The 19,282-nt window shown below is 36.6% G+C and overlaps 6 protein-coding genes across 6 annotated transcripts; 2 read left to right on the forward strand and 4 right to left on the reverse strand.

Moving 5' to 3' along the window:
* Window positions 1-84: 84 nt before the first annotated feature.
* On the forward strand, window positions 85-627 carry VTP21DRAFT_9622 (uncharacterized protein; the record flags this gene model as incomplete). Its single annotated transcript, XM_069400599.1, has 1 exon — window positions 85-627. The coding sequence occupies one exon, from the start codon at window positions 85-87 to the stop codon at window positions 625-627; it is 543 nt and encodes a 180-aa protein (XP_069254509.1).
* A 507-nt stretch (window positions 628-1,134) lies between these two features.
* VTP21DRAFT_9623 (uncharacterized protein) lies at window positions 1,135-2,016 on the reverse strand (the record flags this gene model as incomplete). Its single annotated transcript, XM_069400600.1, has 1 exon — window positions 1,135-2,016. One exon carries the CDS (start codon window positions 2,014-2,016, stop codon window positions 1,135-1,137), a length of 882 nt encoding a protein of 293 aa, XP_069254510.1.
* Window positions 2,017-2,681: 665 nt separating this feature from the next.
* VTP21DRAFT_9624 (uncharacterized protein) lies at window positions 2,682-3,830 on the reverse strand (the record flags this gene model as incomplete). The annotated part of the gene is made up of 3 exons (XM_069400601.1): window positions 2,682-2,918; window positions 3,013-3,329; window positions 3,404-3,830. The coding sequence occupies 3 exons, from the start codon at window positions 3,828-3,830 to the stop codon at window positions 2,682-2,684; spliced, it is 981 nt and encodes a 326-aa protein (XP_069254511.1).
* A 2,755-nt stretch (window positions 3,831-6,585) lies between these two features.
* On the forward strand, window positions 6,586-6,891 carry VTP21DRAFT_9625 (uncharacterized protein; the record flags this gene model as incomplete). The annotated part of the gene is made up of 1 exon (XM_069400602.1): window positions 6,586-6,891. The coding sequence occupies one exon, from the start codon at window positions 6,586-6,588 to the stop codon at window positions 6,889-6,891; it is 306 nt and encodes a 101-aa protein (XP_069254512.1).
* Window positions 6,892-9,015: 2,124 nt separating this feature from the next.
* On the reverse strand, window positions 9,016-9,852 carry VTP21DRAFT_9626 (uncharacterized protein; the record flags this gene model as incomplete). The annotated part of the gene is made up of 2 exons (XM_069400603.1): window positions 9,016-9,226; window positions 9,290-9,852. The coding sequence occupies 2 exons, from the start codon at window positions 9,850-9,852 to the stop codon at window positions 9,016-9,018; spliced, it is 774 nt and encodes a 257-aa protein (XP_069254513.1).
* A 4,155-nt stretch (window positions 9,853-14,007) lies between these two features.
* On the reverse strand, window positions 14,008-14,676 carry VTP21DRAFT_9627 (uncharacterized protein; the record flags this gene model as incomplete). Its single annotated transcript, XM_069400604.1, has 4 exons — window positions 14,008-14,166; window positions 14,234-14,356; window positions 14,433-14,518; window positions 14,607-14,676. The coding sequence occupies 4 exons, from the start codon at window positions 14,674-14,676 to the stop codon at window positions 14,008-14,010; spliced, it is 438 nt and encodes a 145-aa protein (XP_069254514.1).
* Between the last annotated feature and the right edge of the window lie 4,606 nt (window positions 14,677-19,282).

Consider the following 19,282-nt stretch of genomic DNA (forward strand, 5'->3'; position numbering starts at 1 on the left):
TCAAAGGGGTGTAAATGCTCGCAAGTATAGATAATTATTGCTATCGCCAATATGCTAACCGTGGAATAGGTGCGTAAACATTTAATGGTGCTCTTTCAATATCTCACAAAATCTCGCCCGGAATACACAGAGCCTGATATGGCAACCTCGTATGGCCCATCGCATTTTCTCAAGTTTAATAAAGGGGCGTCTCAAACTGCTTTCGAGAACCTCAACTCACTTTCTCATATTACGTTTAAGGCTCACTCTCCCAATGCTGGCATTGTTCAACTCAACTCCGCTGACCCCTACGACGTGCCTTATATCAATTTTAACTACTTTTCAGGGCAACAGGGTGAAGAGGATATTCGCGATATTTCGAATCATATCAGAATGCTTCGAGAACAAGCACATATTAAGTTATTAGTCGGCTTCGATGAAACAGTTCCTGGAGCACATATTACCACTGATGAAAACCTGGCAGATTGGGTACGGAAATATGTGGGATTCGGACTGTATGCTTGTTGCACCACAAAAATTGGTACTGATAATGATCCTATGGCTGTTCTGGATGGAAAACTCCGAGTACGAGGCGTCAAAAATTTACGAGTTGTTAGCGCTTCATCTTTTCCTGCTATCCCCGGTTAGTAACCTGCACTTTTTACTCATATGATGGGGTTAAATGCAGCAGATGTAATACTGGACACTCAGTGAAATAACCCGTATAATTTTTACTTTTATAGAAATAATTAGGGTGATTATATTCTTTCTTTCTGGCTAAAGTTTGTGCATTTCTTATTAGTAGTGAATAGTTATATCAAAGTTAGCTCACTCATGAAGAAAAGCGTAATGTGTTTGACGTGGTATTAAAAATTAAAATAACGAAAATCTGAGTAATTTTTTCAGCTAGCAAAGAAATTTACTAAATCCAGTTTTTGATAGAAGTAATATGAAACACAATATCATCACCAAAATTAGTACAGCAATTGATTGTTTATTATATTCACATATTGATTTAGAGCTAAGATTGAATTCGACACTTTTGCATATGATCATTTGTTATATTCACGCATTCTTTAAAAATAAAATTCTATTAAAGCATCACACTGTTTATTAACAAGTCATTGAATGTATAATGTATAAACTAAGCAATTTCTATTCATCTTTGCGTAGCAATTTAATGACAGCTCCAACTTCTTCATCTCCATATCCCGCAGCAATTGCTCTCTTAAAGATTCCCTGGACAAAGGTTGGGAATTCAGTGTTGATCTTAGCTTCATGAGCCTGTTTTTTAATCAGATCTACTGACGCCGAGCTAATTTTAACTGAACTTTGCGGTTTGCTAAAATTGGAAGCTTGGATAACATCACTCTCGTGCTTGACCATTTCTCCAATGAGCGGAGCAACATTGGTAATCATAGATCCTAAAGCATCCACTCTAATTCCTTCCGACTCAAAAATACGTGCACTGTGGAGAAAGCCAAACATTGAACCCCATAAGTAGGATAAGAAACCCAAATCCCATGCAGATGCGGCACCAATCGCTTCACCCATAAATTGCAAACCACCAGCAAGGATTTTGAGAATTGGCTCTGTCTTTCGGAATACGGATTCGTTACCAGACACGAAAACGGGTGTTTCTGGTCTTCCAATTTGGGATGGTGTCGCTAAGATAGCGCCATCAAGGTACTCTGCACCATGCTTATGTACCCAAGTTTCGGCTTCCCGAGCATCCTGTGGAGTTCCGGTACTTAGCTCCACCAATAATCGACCCTTAAGTGTTGGAATGACATCTTCGCTATCGAGGAGATTGCGTGTCACTTTATAGTCGGTCACGCAAATGATGGAAATGGGACTTGCATTGATTGCCACAGCAACGCTGGGAGCAAGAATACCTCCTTCACGGACCACTGGTTCAGCTTTCGAACTCGACCTATTCCAGACTGTGACACGGTAACCAGAACGAAGTAGGGTTTGAGCAAGCACTACGCCCATATCTCCCAAACCGATTATAGAGACTTCCTTGATCACTGACATTTTTGATGATAATTGTGATTTTTGATGTTGGTTATAATATTGTTGGCAATTCTAGAATTTGAGTATCCCATATTTATATTGTAGACAATGGTTGAAAAGTTGAAAAAATTTTCCATTTTAGATGAAATGGTAGAGGATGTGATGCGCATAGGTGCCATTAACCACCGTTGCAAGATTTTATTGGGTAGATTCTCAAAGAATAACATTAGTAAGTACTGACTAATGCTTAGATTTCACTCATTAATGAACATGTAACTTTGTCCCTTGGAAATTTTCTTTTGCCACTATATAATAATTCAAAAGCCTACTAAATCCAATAAAATTTAATTTCCGAAATAACTCCATCCAATTGCATGGAAAGAGTTACAGTATATCTAAGCCCCATTCCAATACTCTATTATATTTTTTGGCGTTTGCTAATTACAGCGTATAAAAATCACAAACCTAGCTTCGCAATAAATCTTATATTAGACTAATGGTTCACTGTTTAGTCAAGAATTGTATATTTAATCACCATTAAATAAATATCAAAACTAATTTAATTTGAGATTTGAGACTACAGAAAAGCACAAATTCACATATATTATCCAAATTTTGGGTAATATAGGGAAATTAATAAAACATGTGAGGATATCTCAAATATAGCTTGGGCAACTGTCTGCCCCTTAAAGAGGTGTAGTTGGTCCTCCACGAAGAAGAGACAAAAAGAAGCCCAATAGTGATACAATAACCCCCACAGTATCATCAAAACCACAATGAGCACTATTTGCCTTTCCCCAATAAAAGTGATCAAGTGCATTAAGTCTTTCAATGGGCACACCAGGGCTACAATTTTTGTCGTTGGCATTCAGACAGAGAATGACTTTGTTATATTCACTGTAGTATAACTCATTACCACGGTGCTATAGTACAAAGAATAAATAAAAAATCATATTGGATTAGATTTGGGATGAATGCAGTAGATATATAACCATTTAAATTATAAATTCGGCGTACCTTGTATCCCATAAATTCTGGCGGAAGATGAACAAAAACATCCTGCTTGTTGGTTAAGCGGTAGCCAAGGATGTTGAGATTAGAAACATAATTTGCGAAGGTGGAATCGCCAACCAGTGGCTCCTCCAAAGTAACAAGAATAATTTTGTTCAGGTCAACTTTGACATCAGCTGCGAGATAGGCAGCATGCACGGTTGCTAGTGCTCCACCTAGCGAATGACCAACCACTTCCACGGTATAATCTGGATATTGTTTCCATTGTTTTTGGAGCAACGTGCTGATACGTTTGGCTACGACAAGGTGAGTGGCGCGAAAACCTGTAAATGAAACGTTAATTAACAATGAGTATCATCAGAAAATAAATTTGAAAGGGGTTCATATTTTTAAATACCTTCATGAATCTTTCCTGGAACATTACCCCCTACAGGAACTAATTTCAAGTGCGCATTCGAAATCCATGTTTGGATCGAAGCCGATCCTCGGAAACCAACAATAAATGTTTTACGAAGGTCATCTCTGGCAACATATCCGGTGGCGTCTTGCGGTCCCTGTAGAGTGAAGTAATCCAAGGTGGTCGTGTTTGGGAATCTATCGCAATAGCACCCACATTTGAATGGTTTGCCGGGTTTCAAAAATGGCGAGTGGGCATTCATAGCGAGCATGGCATACTTTTCAGCTGCCTCAATTTGATTATTTTTCAACATGGTATGGTCAACCTTTGGAATAGCTCGCAGGGAATCGGCATATGGGTTTGCGGAAGCGTCGGCATGAGTTTGTGCCAAAACGACAACCAAGAGAAAAATCAGCACAGTGCGCATATTTTAAGGAAGGAGGGAGGATAAAGATAGGGAAGGATTGGATTTGGAAAAGATGGAGGTTAGATCTGTGGAAGTTTATTCCTATGCTGATGGAAAACTGTTGATGATGTTTAAATAAAAAAATCACGAACCTTTATTTAAAAAAGAATGAAATCTTAACACTTGGCGTGATCCAAGGATGCCAATATATTTTTTAAGTTTATGCAAATTCGTCCTATAAGGTGCTTTAGTATTCCTAGTTTCAACATCGGTGGTTAGTGAGGACAAAAGTTAGGCTAATTTTTTGATAATCAATGAAAACTCAGTTGGCTGGGGGGTTTAATGTTTATTAATTAATATATGCGATCAAATCTAAGTTTATTTGAATCTCCCTTATACCCGATAAATTGGCTGGAGGAGTGTGGAGGAAAAAGTCTCTTTTAATTCTACCATTTGAAGACGTAATTGACAAACTAATTGTATAGTATCATTTCGGAGCTTGGATTATTTTTTTACTGAATCATGCCAGGAGATTTGGAGAGGTACAGAAATTTGAGTTCTTCATATTGAGATATGTTAAAATCTTGCTTAGATAAGTTATATATCTAAACTGCATTTCATCTGGGCTCAATTTTCCAAAACATCCGTTTACACGATTAGCTAAAACTCGTATATTCGGAATCTACTAACTCTTATTTTATTATTCTTGATCATCCAATAACTTCACAAACAATTCTTCACATGCTTTTGCTATCCTAACTTATTACTGCTTCAATTTATTCAGTTCTTAATGTAATTTTGTAATTACAGTCAAAGTCCTCTCTTACATAAGTGCTTTTATATATGAAAATTTTCCTATTATATTATTATTTTTCTGTAATGGTAAATGAAACTGTCATTGAGGATTCAACGAGTCAACACTAAATTGATTCGGTTTCGAGACATAATAACTTGTAGAAAGATAACTAAATGTACTCAATGTACCATTAATTTCTGGTGTAGTGGTAAAAGATATGACGATGGATAGGGAATATGTTATGTTTAGTACAAACGCTAATAAATAACGATTGTTAGCAATTTGGTGAGGGTAGAATCCCACAAGTTTCCTCGGAAAGTAATCATTGACCATAGGTTTTATAGTTTTTCAATCATCCCATTTTTTTCCCATTTTGCGCATTAATGCCGATAAGATTAGGTTCATATTCAGTAGAATGCACATACAGCGTGTTGCACGAAAATGTTTTTGGTTAATTTTGGATATGGGTGCTAGTCTACTAGTTTCTCTTTTCAAAAGCTAGTGCCTATATTCAGAGCAAGCTTCCCCGGCTGCTGTAATGTATACTAAACTTTAATTAAGTCCTTAGAAAATATTTTACCGATTCACCCGATAGCCTAGGGCATAGACAAACTTTACGTTTTATCCTTTTTAATCACATTAGAATTTGGAAGGCTTTCATTAACTGACTATGCGAATCTTGGAATAATGCCTTAATAAACTTTAACTCCCTACTCATGTGCATTGGAAAATACGAGACCAGGCTAAATAGATTCAAAATTTTTCAGAAAATTTTTCGACCTTCTGAGGTGCTATTAATAATTAAGGCAGTTGTCCCTCTCTATTCAGTTACGATTGTTTTGCGTTGATGAATATTATTTAGATAATCAAGCATATATAAGCACATTCTGGAATCCTTTGTTAACGGAAACCTCCAATACTTGAAGATCTTGCCTTACTACTCTCTAGACCGATTTCAATTGTAAAATTAAGTGTTTTTACTAAATAGATATATTCTTTCAAGCAACTTACAGATAACACAGGTTCGTCAAGACTTACTGGAAAATTGCAGCTGTGATTTAATGGTATCCAATATTCTTGTTTTACTCGGTTTTGGACGGGTAGAGCGCAGATAAAACAGAGCATAAAATTTCAAGTAGCCCAAAACTCACATTAGATATGTGAGTGTATATTGAACTTACATGTATATAGGATCAAGCTCCGCATCACCAATGCCTAAGATGGTGCGGCTATGAGAATTCGTAGATATTTTCAATTTGAGATGAAAGAAGTGTGTAGTAATCCGGTCTCGGGTATATGATTTAGCAAAAATTTCAATATTGAGCATAAAAAATGTCGAAGATGATATATTATGAACTCTAAGAATAGCAGCATCGCATTATATCGGTCGTCAAATATTAGATGCATGGGTAAATAATAGTGTTTATCGAATCGAATGAGAGACACGCCAAAATTTCTAAAGTATTACAATATTCTAATCCATATATGCACTTCTTTGGGGTGAGTATAGCTTTCTAAGTTAGTGGAAAAACTCCAGTCCTGTCTAGATTTTTTTATTTTTGGTCAACCCAACCTATTGCAATTTTATCACGTACTTTAGAGGTTTCCGAATGCCGTTAGCTGAATACCCGAGTTACAATGTATCAACGTAATTCAGTTAAAATCTTCCAATTGGCCAATTATGAAAAATATGTACCGGGACTTCGAATTTGAACAAATATTTGTCCATGCCAGAAGATTACTCATATTGGGACTCATGGCTGAGATTGAAAAAAAAAATTCGTCCCGCACCTTCGGATTAGATCCGTCAGATCTATTGAGAATTATATCTAATAAATTATTAAGCATACTTTCACTCCATTTCACCTCCAAGATATGATATATAAATACTGCAAAAGTTTGCCTAAAAGCGTTAATTTCTTCAGTATAATCCACCCTAAAAAAACTTATCCTACTTTCTCTCCCAGTAATCAATTCGAAATGAAAGCTCTTCTTATTTCTCTCCCTGCTCTCGTGCTCGCTCTCGCATCTTCGGTGTCCGCTAAGTATGTTTGTCATTGCAGCAGCAAGTCAAGCGCTTCTGTCCACAATAATGCGCTTACCAAAAAAGCATACAATCATGTTCATTTCAAGGTTTTGAACTGCCCCGGAGACAAATTCCGCGAAAAGAACCCCATCATGGACAATATTTCGACCTATGACACGGATGGTGCTGACTGTGCGACAGCATTCAAGTTTGCCTGTAAATCTTTTGGTGCTAAGCAGGGATGGTGTGCTAACCTCTAGAGGTGTAATGACATTAATAGATTGGAAATATAGCAAAATATAATACTACGGAATTATTCTATTAGCACTTTACTTTTTTGCCTATTTCCTTTTCATGCATTAATTAAAAGTTATTCTTTTATCTTTTATACTACTGCCATACGCCTTTGCCATTCAAATATCGAAAAATAACGAATATATCAGTAAGATTCTGCTTGAGACTTTTTGAGCATATAATCAACATTGGGTTCAATAATTACAATACCAAAAATTCCTAAGGGACTGTACATGGATGCTGCTTAACCAACAATAGTCCAGAGATTTATTATAAGTTGTTAGGTTGGCTCAGTATAGGGATTAAAATCCAGGTAGAGCGACTTAATTTGAATGTTAGGAATATGATACTGTATATAGTTTGCTATCAAATAGAATTGTATATTTAATAAAGATAATGCGTTTCATATGTACCCTCATTCCTAATACTTGCCACTATTAATTAACTTACAAGTGTAATTTATTGCAAAAAAAGTAAGTTAAACCGATTCGGTTAGCTATCTAAAAACAAACACTGGATTCTGTGCCTTCATCCTTGCAGTATTTTTTAAAAACACTTCGCTCTGCACTATGGATATTATAACAAACTACACCACCATTTTCGCCAATCCTCCATGGCCGGCCGAAGGCTCTACCTAGATTGCATGATCTTGCGGTTGCTTTAAAATCAAAATTGCATTGACAACTCCACGCAAAGGCCGATTCAAGGAAGCAAAGAGCACACAATAAAAATAAGCCAAGTGTTTTGAGATACATTTCAGCTAATTTCAATATAATTCTCTAGTTGAAAGGTCAATTAAAACAGTCAAAAAACGAAAGCCCTAATGGTGTAATGAGAAATTAACACAATTGCCCTCCTCTTTATATCTTATATCGGAGTAATTTTTCGATTAAGTTTTGAGCAATATGCCAACTCATACTAATAATGTATCACAGTTTCCCCACCTTGGCTTATAGTCGAATCATTTTAATTCTATTTGATGATACTCCAACCCACTTTATTGGTTAGTGTGATTAACACATTAAATGTAACATGTGACTAGTTCTATACTAGAAAACGGGGACACTAAGTCTACTCTTACTATTAAACGTTTAAACCCACGCTAATGGTATATACTTACAGCAAATAATTAAATTCCGTAGGTTTGGTACAACTTCGAGTACATATATCTTAATTGAATTTGTATATTGAATAAAACTCAAAACAGGAACAAGCGGTGTTACTTTTTCTAATACATTAATCTCAAGCGGACATATTTGTGAATATGATACGTAATAGGATAATAAAACTTTGACGGTTAAATTTTAACAAGGAATGCTATAGCAAGTGATAGGCATAGTAAGATGAAATAAAATAAAGTTCATATAAATTTTTTTACTAGAGTCGATAGTATAGTATATACGAGGATTCAGTAAGCTAAGCATTAGCCTTAACCATTTTATTCAAACTCATGTGATGTTGGACGGGTAGAATTGCTAAGCAAATGGTTTCCTAATTCTCCGGGTATGAAATACACATGGTAGAAACAGAGATTAAAAGTTAATAGCAACCCACGCTATACTATCAGTAAGACTAAAAGTGCCTTACTTTACATAGAATTAACGATATGGAGGGATTAAATGCAGATTTATACCGGAAAAAAACTAGACGAATAAATTCAACTACTCAAATGAATCTAGATATATCAGTGAATTCTGAGGCGATCTGATTTTCCTCTTTAAGTAAAACTATTTTGAATTTGGCTCATTGTCTTATACTCAATTATTATATTTAATTCTCTGTAAATATCTAAATTGAACAATATGTGTTTTCAAAAATGTTGTGCTGCATTTCCGAAAATCACCCCATTTGATCGCTATTATCGTTCCAATATGTAGAATGTAGTTAAAATTATCGTATATCAATATTTACTTGATAATGTCAAATAAAATAATGGGATAATGATCATTTGAAGCATAATACTAGTAGTTAGTAAAAATATGCTATACAAAAGTAGGATAAGAGTTGATAAGTTCAATTATTATAGGGAGAAGTGATATGTATGAAATGCTTAAATGATCTCAAGATTAAAATTGCTTTACACCAACAATTCAATTTTGCTGCCCTTTTAGTATCCAAGCTTTCGAAGATTCTTCAGTTTTTTTCGCTAATTCAGGGTTGCTTGCTATCTGTTTAATCTGATCCTTCTCTGGAACATTCAATCCTCGTTGCACGGCAGGGCGGACTTCTATGCGGTCGAGCCAAAGCTTGAGGTTGGGAAGACCATCAATCGAGACTCCCGCCCACTGATGTGATCGGATCCTAAAGAAATAGACGGTATTTAGAGACCATTAAATTTACTTGATTAGAGTATAAAGTACTAACCATGTGAAATTCGCAATATCTGCCAAAGAAAACTGTCCTGCTGCAAGCCATTCTCTTCCTTGCGAAAGATGTTTCTCGATAACTTCATATAGTCGCCTTGTCTCTTTTTGGTATCTCTTTATTCCATACTCGATTTTCTCGGGCGAATATCTATAAAAGTGACTGGCTTGACCTTGCATCGGACCCACTCCTCCCATCTGGAACATAAGCCATTGCAAGACCTCAGAGCGGGCGCTAGGATCTTTAGGGTAGAGCTTGCCATTTGGATCGTAATGCTCACAAAGGTAAATCATAATGGCGCCTGATTCGAAAACGTTAAAGTTATCCCTTGAGTGATCGGTCAGAGCAGGTATGCGACCATTCGGATTTATCTTGGTGAACCACTCTGACTTTTGTTCATTTTGAGCAAAAGAGATGGATTTTACATTATAAGGCAGATCGAGTTCTTCTAGAGTAATGGATGCTTTATGCCCATTAGGGGTTGCAGCCGTGTAGAGAGTCAGGTTCGGAATGGCCATGGCTGATTTCAAATGCTTGGAGAGTAAGTTTAAACGATTCAACATTGTAATGCTTCCTCAACTTGGATCTTATTATTTATACTACAATTGAAAAAATGTAAGCAATGCGAAATAGAGAGCTTCATGAAATTACCCTATTTTAAAATAATAGCATAGGAAGCTTATTTTCTTAGCCATAATCGATCGAATCACTTAGTAATAACATGGATGACTCCAATTTTCGCGTAAATTGCGGTAATTACTAAGCTCAAAATTCTGGGTTTGAATGAATAGTTCAATACTAAGCCTAGCGTTTATGACGGCTTAGTCGAAATGTAATAGTGTGACGGGGGTTTTTAGTTGGAGAGAAAGATTTAACTCCTTATGATTTATTACAATCTCAAATGTATGTATATATATCCAATAAATGATGACGTAGCAACGTAGACACAGAGAATAAGAAGATCTGAAAGTAACATATGTAACAATAGTTGTTACATTTGTTAGTTTTAGATAGCTCCTATATTTAGTGACATCTCGATGACATCATCATTATCTAGATATACAGTATATGTAACAGGACAGCTTGCTTACGTCTTTGCTCATGATATAAGGTCATTATTATTAGCTTGCTTTGGCTTAGCTATTTTTTTGTTATTTTCTAGTGTAATATTTATGGAAAGTTTGTAAAACTTTAAGGATTCGCGAATGTTCTCCATCCTTTCCACGTGCTTCTATACGTTTTCTAGCAGATTCCACCTGGTGGGTTTTTTGTAGGGCAACACTGAGCTAATGCATCGGTTGCTGCCGCTCCCGGTATGGACTGCCAAGAGAATAATCGTGGGACGCGTTTCGCTAATCTGTCTGCGAAAGGTCAATCGTATGTAGTCCCCATGTTCTTTAGATTTTGGAAAGTGTGCGACTGTCTACGTACCCTGATTTCCCGAGAGGCCGCATCCGCCTTCGTATTCAGGCAGTCTGGAATGTGATTACGACCATTTGAATGTGTCGCTCCAGACGGAATTTCCAAAGCTTAGGAGAACCTCGTCTTGAAGCACGGGACTCTGACCTAGTCCGCAGTTTATTTGGAGGTAATAGTGGGGAGGATTTAATCAGAATTGATTCTCATAAGTACACATCGATAATCATCAACATGTTAACTTTTAGAATTTGGGGTGTTTTTCAATTCTATCTTAGCATTTTCAAAAATACCTTTATAACTGGGGTCGTGGGTAGATCAGCGTATAGTGTAGATACACTCATGTTTAATAACACGAGTGTATCTACACTATATCGTAACAATATCGCCTGTGTATTATGTGTATTGAACGATTATATATTAGGATATGATACTTGAAATTTGAGATTTGTGGTGATTGCATACAATACCTCGCGGTAGTATTAAATTTTAAGCATTCCCTCCCTTATTCCACTATTTTGTTCAATAAGGAGCTTTAAATTTTCCCTCATACTAGAGTTGACTGGGCAATACACGAATGGATTAAACAATTATAAAGAATAGGTATAAATTATAATGTAGTTATTTTCCCATGATATTAATGCTCTATTGATCGTTCATATCAATCTGGAAACCTTGTATGATTGTTTATTAGAATCACTCCCTTAAGTCGAATTTTTAGGACAGGATTAAATACAAGGAATGCTGTATTATTCTCTATCCTTTCACTTTTATTCATTTTAACATTTATTGTATAATTGTTAGTGCAAGCACCAATTTAAATTTTATTTTAAATGATACTTCGAAATATTCGAAATATTTAAATAAAAAACTTAGATATTATTAGTAACCATCCTTTTGTATTTAATAAAGGTGACTGCAATTAAATTTCCATATATTCAATCAATTTTAATATCAGAGTTGCGTACGAAGAAACACCAAGTTGTATATAATACTCTGTGTTTTCCAAAAAAGCTTATCAGTAGTGTATAGAGATATAAAATCAACAAAGGCACGCCTCAAACGGGAGAGCACATCTATTAGGCTTGTCTTTGCAAATGCAACAGTGCTTTGGTGGTTTGCAGGGCTGACTTATACTACATTCTTGAGCTCCTACAACCGTGAGCATGACCATCATTAGGATTAAAAAGAGTGCTTGTGAATTCATATTTTATCTCTAATTGAAATAAAAAAGAATATTGTAAATCTATCGTTAAATTCGTTTTGGAGCTCAGTTTATATAAGATTTCAGGATCAAATCAAATATGTGGCTCAGTGGTAATATCCAGACCAGACTAATTTTGGACAGCCGCATAACACATAATACTTCGTGAGAGTTAACATTGCTTCGCTTCCTGAGAAATTAGCCTGTTATACTTAATTGTTTAGTTGTTTCGATGACTCTTAAATCTTAAACTCTACACAAAATCAAATCGTATATTAATTTTTTCTATTACTAATATTGATTTCCGTTAAATGAGTCATCTATTCAAAGAATTTATTGCATTCACTGAATAGATAGAATGTAAGAACATAGTGGAATAACTTATACTAAGAAGATGTTTGTATTACAGCCTGTATTTGACTATTTGAGAAGAAAGAAAGATGTTTCCAAGATCGAACATGACGTGGCGCCTTGCAGGAAAATTCCCAAATTGGAATGCTAAACTTTTGACTTTAATACATCAAGTGATTAAATTTGAACTTCCAAATTGATTTTTTCTACATAGTGAATTATTCTAAATATAGAGTATAAATCTGATTATACCACCAGATCCGAGGCTTGGGAGAAAAAACTTACTGTTACTAGGATGTTATGAGATAGAAGAGTGTAGATTCTGCTTCTCTGCAATAGCTGTCCTGTCCTAATCTTATGGAGAGTTGTAGAAAAACAAGAACATGATACACATGGTCATTTTGTTAAGAAATGCTAGACGCAACCCTGAGGAATAAGTTTGGAGAAGTGATTCAAATAAACGAACCAGACCATAATGAGACGATTAAAAATATCCGAGTTGTTGCGCACCAATTCAAAGATTGGTGGGTGTCCCGCCCAACTCTACAGTGCAGTTTGGCATTTTTGGAATTTTTCATATCTCATATTTCGAAAATATTCTTGCCTTTGAACTTATGAATCAACACTTAAACACGTCCAGCATATCTCTCTACCTCTTTATCTTTGGAAACCTGATCTCCAGAGTTTCTTTACTTTATCTCATAGAGCATTTATGATCAGGCGGATAGTAAAGGCTGTTAAAGGTTTTGTCTGACTGATTTGTAACCAATCTTCAACTAACTCTGCTTGATATCTTCATCATCTTGAAATGCTAGAAAGAAGTATAGTTAGGATTCATTTTCTTCATAAATCGGAGTAAAATAATTATTTTCTATAAAATCAATGAATACACCTCCACTATAGTTTGCTTTTGCGAGCAGATTGTCAAGCCTAAGTCACAATATCATTTTCATCAAATTCAGTTGCGACGTGTTTACGCTTTCTTAAACTTGTGACCATACAATCCGAGTCTGACGACATTCCTGATATTGCTATATCAGTATTTTCATCTTCTTCGGGGCTCTAACATTTTAATAGATGAGTTTTGATACGATTCGCACCTGTCGCCCAAACTTTTTCATTGCAATGAATACAACGGAGAAAAGGATAAAAGCTTTTGTGCTTGCGTTCAATTATCTCAACGGATTCCCAGAGAGAACTCTTATTATGACCATTTTCAACTAAATATGACAGGAAAATATAAAAGTCTTGAATCGAACTTCTTTTTAAAAAAGCACTCTAAATTTCAAGTGTTATGAATTTTCCCGTATATGTAATTAATGGCTTATTCACGGCTTAGATCGAGGCTTATATTGAGCTTGGCTAGAAAAAATAATATACCAATTTACAACCCTAATTATTGCAGAACAGCATGGGATTGCAAACAAATCGCATACACCGAGATCGGTGATTTTAGACATAGTTTTAAAAAAATGTGGTTTTCATTAAGTCCGACATAATTTATCATTATTGCATGTAGTGCATCAACAGCCAAGATGACTGTAGCATATTTCCAACTCTATGCTACTCCACAATCTATTATTTTTTTTTTCCTAGCTGTGTCTGATTTCCACACTACAGGTGGTGTGTTAATCACCTATTCGTGTTCAATAGAGACAGCATATTGGTATTAAAATTTTATTTCATAAATGCTGCTTGCTTAATTGACAATAGCGTTATAAAGAGCAAGCAGAACAACATAATATGCTTATTCTTCGGCCATAACTTCATTCAAGAAAGCTGAAATACGGCCTGGAGCAGATACTGGATCAAGATTTCCTGAGTCATGAATCACATTTCCGTCCCTATAGGCAACGAGACAAGGAGGCCTGAGAGGAATCTGCTGCTTTGATTCTTCTAAAGCCCACTATACCAATATTTTCTATTTTAGCAGGGTAGGTAAAAGAACCCATTTTGCTTAATCTACTACTTACAGGGTGCTTATCGGTGTTGACTTGGCCCAACGCAATATCTCGGAACTGAGCTGCAACTCCGGAAAAAAGTTGTGGGAGCGGATTCATACCCAGAGGTCCATCCCGGTAGAACAAAATAGCGACCTATTTAATTTAAAGAAATTGGCATAGTATTACCGAAAATGTTCTATAGAGTAGGAGTGGGAAGAGTATTCCTTACAAATTTGTTCGATTGGAGAAGTTGTTGAAATTCGTTAGCAGATTGAAGCTCTTTCACTCCCATGATGTTGTTGAGTAGTAGATAGACTATCGAGTTTTTAAGGGTTTATATAGAGTAGTCCGCGTAAACCATTTTTTATGCAGGGGTTCGCTATAATAATGAAAATCTTCTCACATTCCATTCCAATATCGCGCGTGAGAAGAGAAACTGCAGCATGCACTACATCCTGATACAGACTCTGCATAGATTATAAGGTAATTCCTATTTTTTCTCACGGGAACTTGCGCTTAGGTTCCCGAGTTATGCGAATTTATGCATCGACGGCGTAAGCCATCAATGTATAAATTCACCTATATAATATTTCCTGAAAAATATTCAAATGCTGTTTATTCTTTTCCAAATTTAATGGGGATTAATGATGATGACCGTGCATAAAATCTTGGATCAACCTCAAATAAATGAAATCCTCGTCAATATTTAACATTTCCCCAAAAAATCTCACCCATTATGCATAACTTAATAACTCCACTTCGGGTCTCGAGTACAAATAGGCTACCAAATTGGGTCAAAAATAGGCTGCAAGAATCACAACATTACAAAAATGTAGATAAGAAAATAAAAAAAGTACACCTTTTAACCTTATCGCAATCTGTTAAGGTCATTCAATTAAGCCTTTAGATAATCCCACTTAATTTCTTCAGAGATCTCCTCAGCCAGCGCAAAATGACTCTCATTTATCTGGTTTAATTAACGCAAAAGAAAACTATTGAAAAAAAAAACACTTTTTTGGGTTATCCGTTGAGCAATTTCTTGATTACCGATAGCAGGTAAATAATTTAAAAATATTTATTTTTAGCCTACTGAAAATTTAGGCTAGAATTGTTGTGATCAATCTCAATCCAACATACACTAGCTATCGGAAGCTATTCAAGGAAAAGGGAAGCTCAAGAAATTCCTTATAGGTTTTCTGCCTCGTACCCTCTATAACCAGGAACAAATGGATTGAGGAACCTACAAACATAAAGGTTTTATCGACGAGCTTATGACCGACATGCTTCTTGCTTCAATGTCTGCTCGCCTTACTCCCCATATTCTCTCAGTTATTGATAGGGTTTTCCCTATCAATGACCTGGTGAGACGGCAATTTTTGTCCCTCGAATCAACAATAATGCCAGATCACCCGGTGTTGTCCTTGGACAGTTTACATGAGAAACACGTTTTACCAGTACAAGGTCTAATTCATCGTTATCCCGATAACGCCTTGTTCTTGGGTGGGTTAAAGTAGTCTTCATGGTGTAGTAAATCCTTGAGCCTTAGGTGGATAAGATATTGAAAGCTGTTATATATCAATTTTTATATATTTTTGGATCTGATTCCTATATTTGCGTGGTTTGTATTTATGCTCTATATATTCATAGCCACAAGTGTTTTCCCATTCTATTGCTGTATCAGCACAAGATCTTACTCAGTCGGGGGTACGACGGAGCTCGTTTCATCCAAAAAAACATTCGCACCTGCTCGTCGACGTTGGGATAAAATTTTTAAACATATTCGAAATACACCCCAGCTAATGAATAACTTAGGTTGTTTCGGAGAGTGACTCGTATTAATTTAATACAGAACATATTACATCAATACCTCACATTCGGCGTCTACGTTTTGTGAACAAAAGGGTGGCGGTATGCCCCTCTCGGATCCTGACCGATTATAAATGGACATCTACGTAAATTGATGTAGTGAACACTGGAGGCAAACTGGGAAAACATGTGGCGGTTTATACTCACTTCAACTACCCTAATGAGATAACTTGGGTGAGAAATGGCGGCACAAGTACTACTCGAAAATGCGATAACCTTAAGGAATCAGAGAGTGCTACTTAGGGGTATCACTGATGACGTCGAAACGATGACGTCGCTTATTAAACAACTCGGAAACATGAACATTCAACCGGTAATCTTGGATCTATTCATTGCAGGCACTAAAGTTTATTTTTGTTATATTAAAGCCATCGCTACCGTGCTGTCAAAACTCATTGATCAATGATTTCTAACCAACCGCGTCGAAGTTTTTGATTTGCCTTCACAATCCCTGATCTTAATCCTAGAGATGCTCTTTGGGAAGAAGAAAGCAATGCTTGAAGAGCAGATTCTCAGAGAGCGGAACAGGAATATCTGGGAGAATATGTTATTTTTGTCCAAATCGTTCGTAAAGGATAGCTGAATGCAGATGATGAATACGTTCCCAGACCGGACCCAAAGTACTATCAAGACTGAAGATGGATTCACTAAATGGTAATCGAGTTGGACTTAGCTTATTTTAAATCTTGTTCTTTTGTTATGAGACTGAGTTGAAAGAGAATAGAAGGATGAAACCATGATGAATTGATATTTTTCGAAATGAGTGTTAGCCATGGGCATTCTATAGTATTTGGGGAAAGTACTTTGTGAGTGGGGCTTTCAATGGTATCCATATTTTGTATGTTGGAGTCGTATATGAAGGAATATTTAAGTCGTGTATCAAATTAAAAAGTGTCACAAAACAGGCGGCGCTTCATGATCACCGAGTTTTTCAATTGTGCACCAAGTATTTACTCCGAGGATCATTTCTAATAAAATTCAGTTTCTATGGCAAATCATCCCTTTTCACTTTTTGTGAATTTAACATGGATGCAAGCATATAACAGCGCTTGAATCATAACGATGCGGAATTGTTGCAGCTTATTAATAAAGACTACATTATTGAAATCCGTAAGAATTCAAATCCCTAATAAACGTCGATCTCTAACTGTTCACGTTCTGCTATTTCTTGACTGACCAGAAAATCTGCTACCTTTTCTCGATAGTCTCCTACTAGGCGGATCACCTAAACGCGATAGTGAATGGATAAATTACCAAGAACAATCAAGGAAATAGAACGGTGGTTTGACGCTACATCTCATGACTTTGCATCATTAGTGATTCCGTCATTGCGGTCAAATTGCTGCTTGAGATTTTTATGATCCGGTTATGATCGAGTTCCTCGGGAATTCCTTCGACAGAAGTAAATTGCCACGGCTATTTTTTTTTGAGGTGTACTCTGATTTTTTTATCATTACACCAGAGTAATCAACATTTGCATCCTTATGCGGGCAGAAAATGTGTTGGAGAACGACCAGGCATGATCTAAGTCTGAATAGTTGTTGTGTTACGACGGGTATTTCATACTTATACAAATATGTATAAGCAAGTATCTTATCATCATTATTAGTCATCATCTCCTAATATATCATATATATAGGATGTGCTTTCTCTCTTTTGAATTCTCTAGTGGTGTGTGTTATTTGTGTTATCCCTTCTATCTGTCTTCTTTCCTTTTATTAATATACTCTTAATCAGTTCTAACAAAATGATATATTCAGCTTAGAATCTAGAGACGAAACTAAATGATGCAGAGGGTAGAATTAAGCTCAGCCTACCAAATATACCATGTTTCTTGTAGTCCATAACGCAGTCAAATTGCTGAAGGGATCTGAGAGAGGAAAGGGAAAATGCGATGAGAAGAAAATGGATACTACTGCAATATGAAATAAGGAAAAACCCCCTTTATGAAACGACCAACTCAGGTGGATGAGTGAATGATATCGTCGATATTCATTGGAACATAGGTCTCTGAGTGCTGCAATACAAACATCGAATAAGAGATTGCCAATATTTACATGGTTTTTTCAAATCTGCTCAAGCTCGAGGGTGGCAATAGGCTGCAGCTAACCCGTATTGCCTAATCCTGCATACAATCCAGTCGCCGATCGGGCATTGGTGATGATGGTCGCAGTTCCCTTGTAGAAGCATACTTATTTGCATGAAGCGAAGCAAGCTAGGCTAACTCCTAGGATGGGTGAATGGACACGTGCATGGAAACAGCCAATCGGGGGTGCTTGGATCGAAATGTACTGGTTGTTGATTGGCTGGGCGAGGAAACAAGGGGTACCATAAGAAGTCTTATTAAAGCCGCGTTCATTTCTATTTTGGGCTAAGAAGCCAAGCAGCATAGAGCGGGACGTGGCCGGATTGACGGGAGAACCTCTTTCGTAGCGAGCAGCTGAGGTCGGCCGCTCGATGCATTCCCGATCCCGCCTCTCGCGACCTCGGGCTCTTCATTAGAATGCCGCACTCGAAGCAACCGTAAGTAAACGCGAAAGTGATAAGGAATTTTCAGAGGTTTGGGCGATGGTTCGGCCCTGTGGCTACTCCACAGCACGATGCATTCGGCTCTGCTTCCATTTCCAGCTCTTTTCAAACTTAAATCGAGTACTTGTCCTGCTCCACATTCGATCCCATCGGAGGTTTCAATGGGGCGGAGGCTCTCAGCCGTAACATCGCCTTATGCAGCGAAGCATGGAAGACTTTGCGGATCTTGAACGGCCCGAACCCTGACAACCGGTAACAATCTAGTAGTAACCCACCTTACAAGGCTAGGACAAGCCTTTTATCGAGAAAAACCTTTGGGGATAATTCGCTGTAGATACGATTTAACTTACTTTATACTATATAGGACATGAGGTCACTTGCTAGAATGAGTTTGATCAATTATTGTAGTCAGAATCGATGTAGCAATGATAAATCGAATTAACCTTCTCAGTTTCGCCCCATGCCTTTTAGGCATCATGCCCAAGCTTCTCTCCCCGGACTATATCTGCTACTTCGGAGTCCAAGTCGTGCTTTAATCATAATCATGGAAAAATAATAAAATATCATATGTATAAAATATAAGAATAAACTGGCTACAATTTTTCAAATTTTTGCTTTTAAAAGAAACTATGAATTGTAATAAAAATAATAGACCGAATCAGAAGTCCAAGCAAATAATCAAGC

This window comes from Calcarisporiella thermophila (genome assembly GCF_041956535.1).
Source record: "Calcarisporiella thermophila strain CBS 279.70 unplaced genomic scaffold VTP21scaffold_5, whole genome shotgun sequence".
Classification (NCBI taxonomy): domain Eukaryota; kingdom Fungi; phylum Calcarisporiellomycota; class Calcarisporiellomycetes; order Calcarisporiellales; family Calcarisporiellaceae; genus Calcarisporiella; species Calcarisporiella thermophila.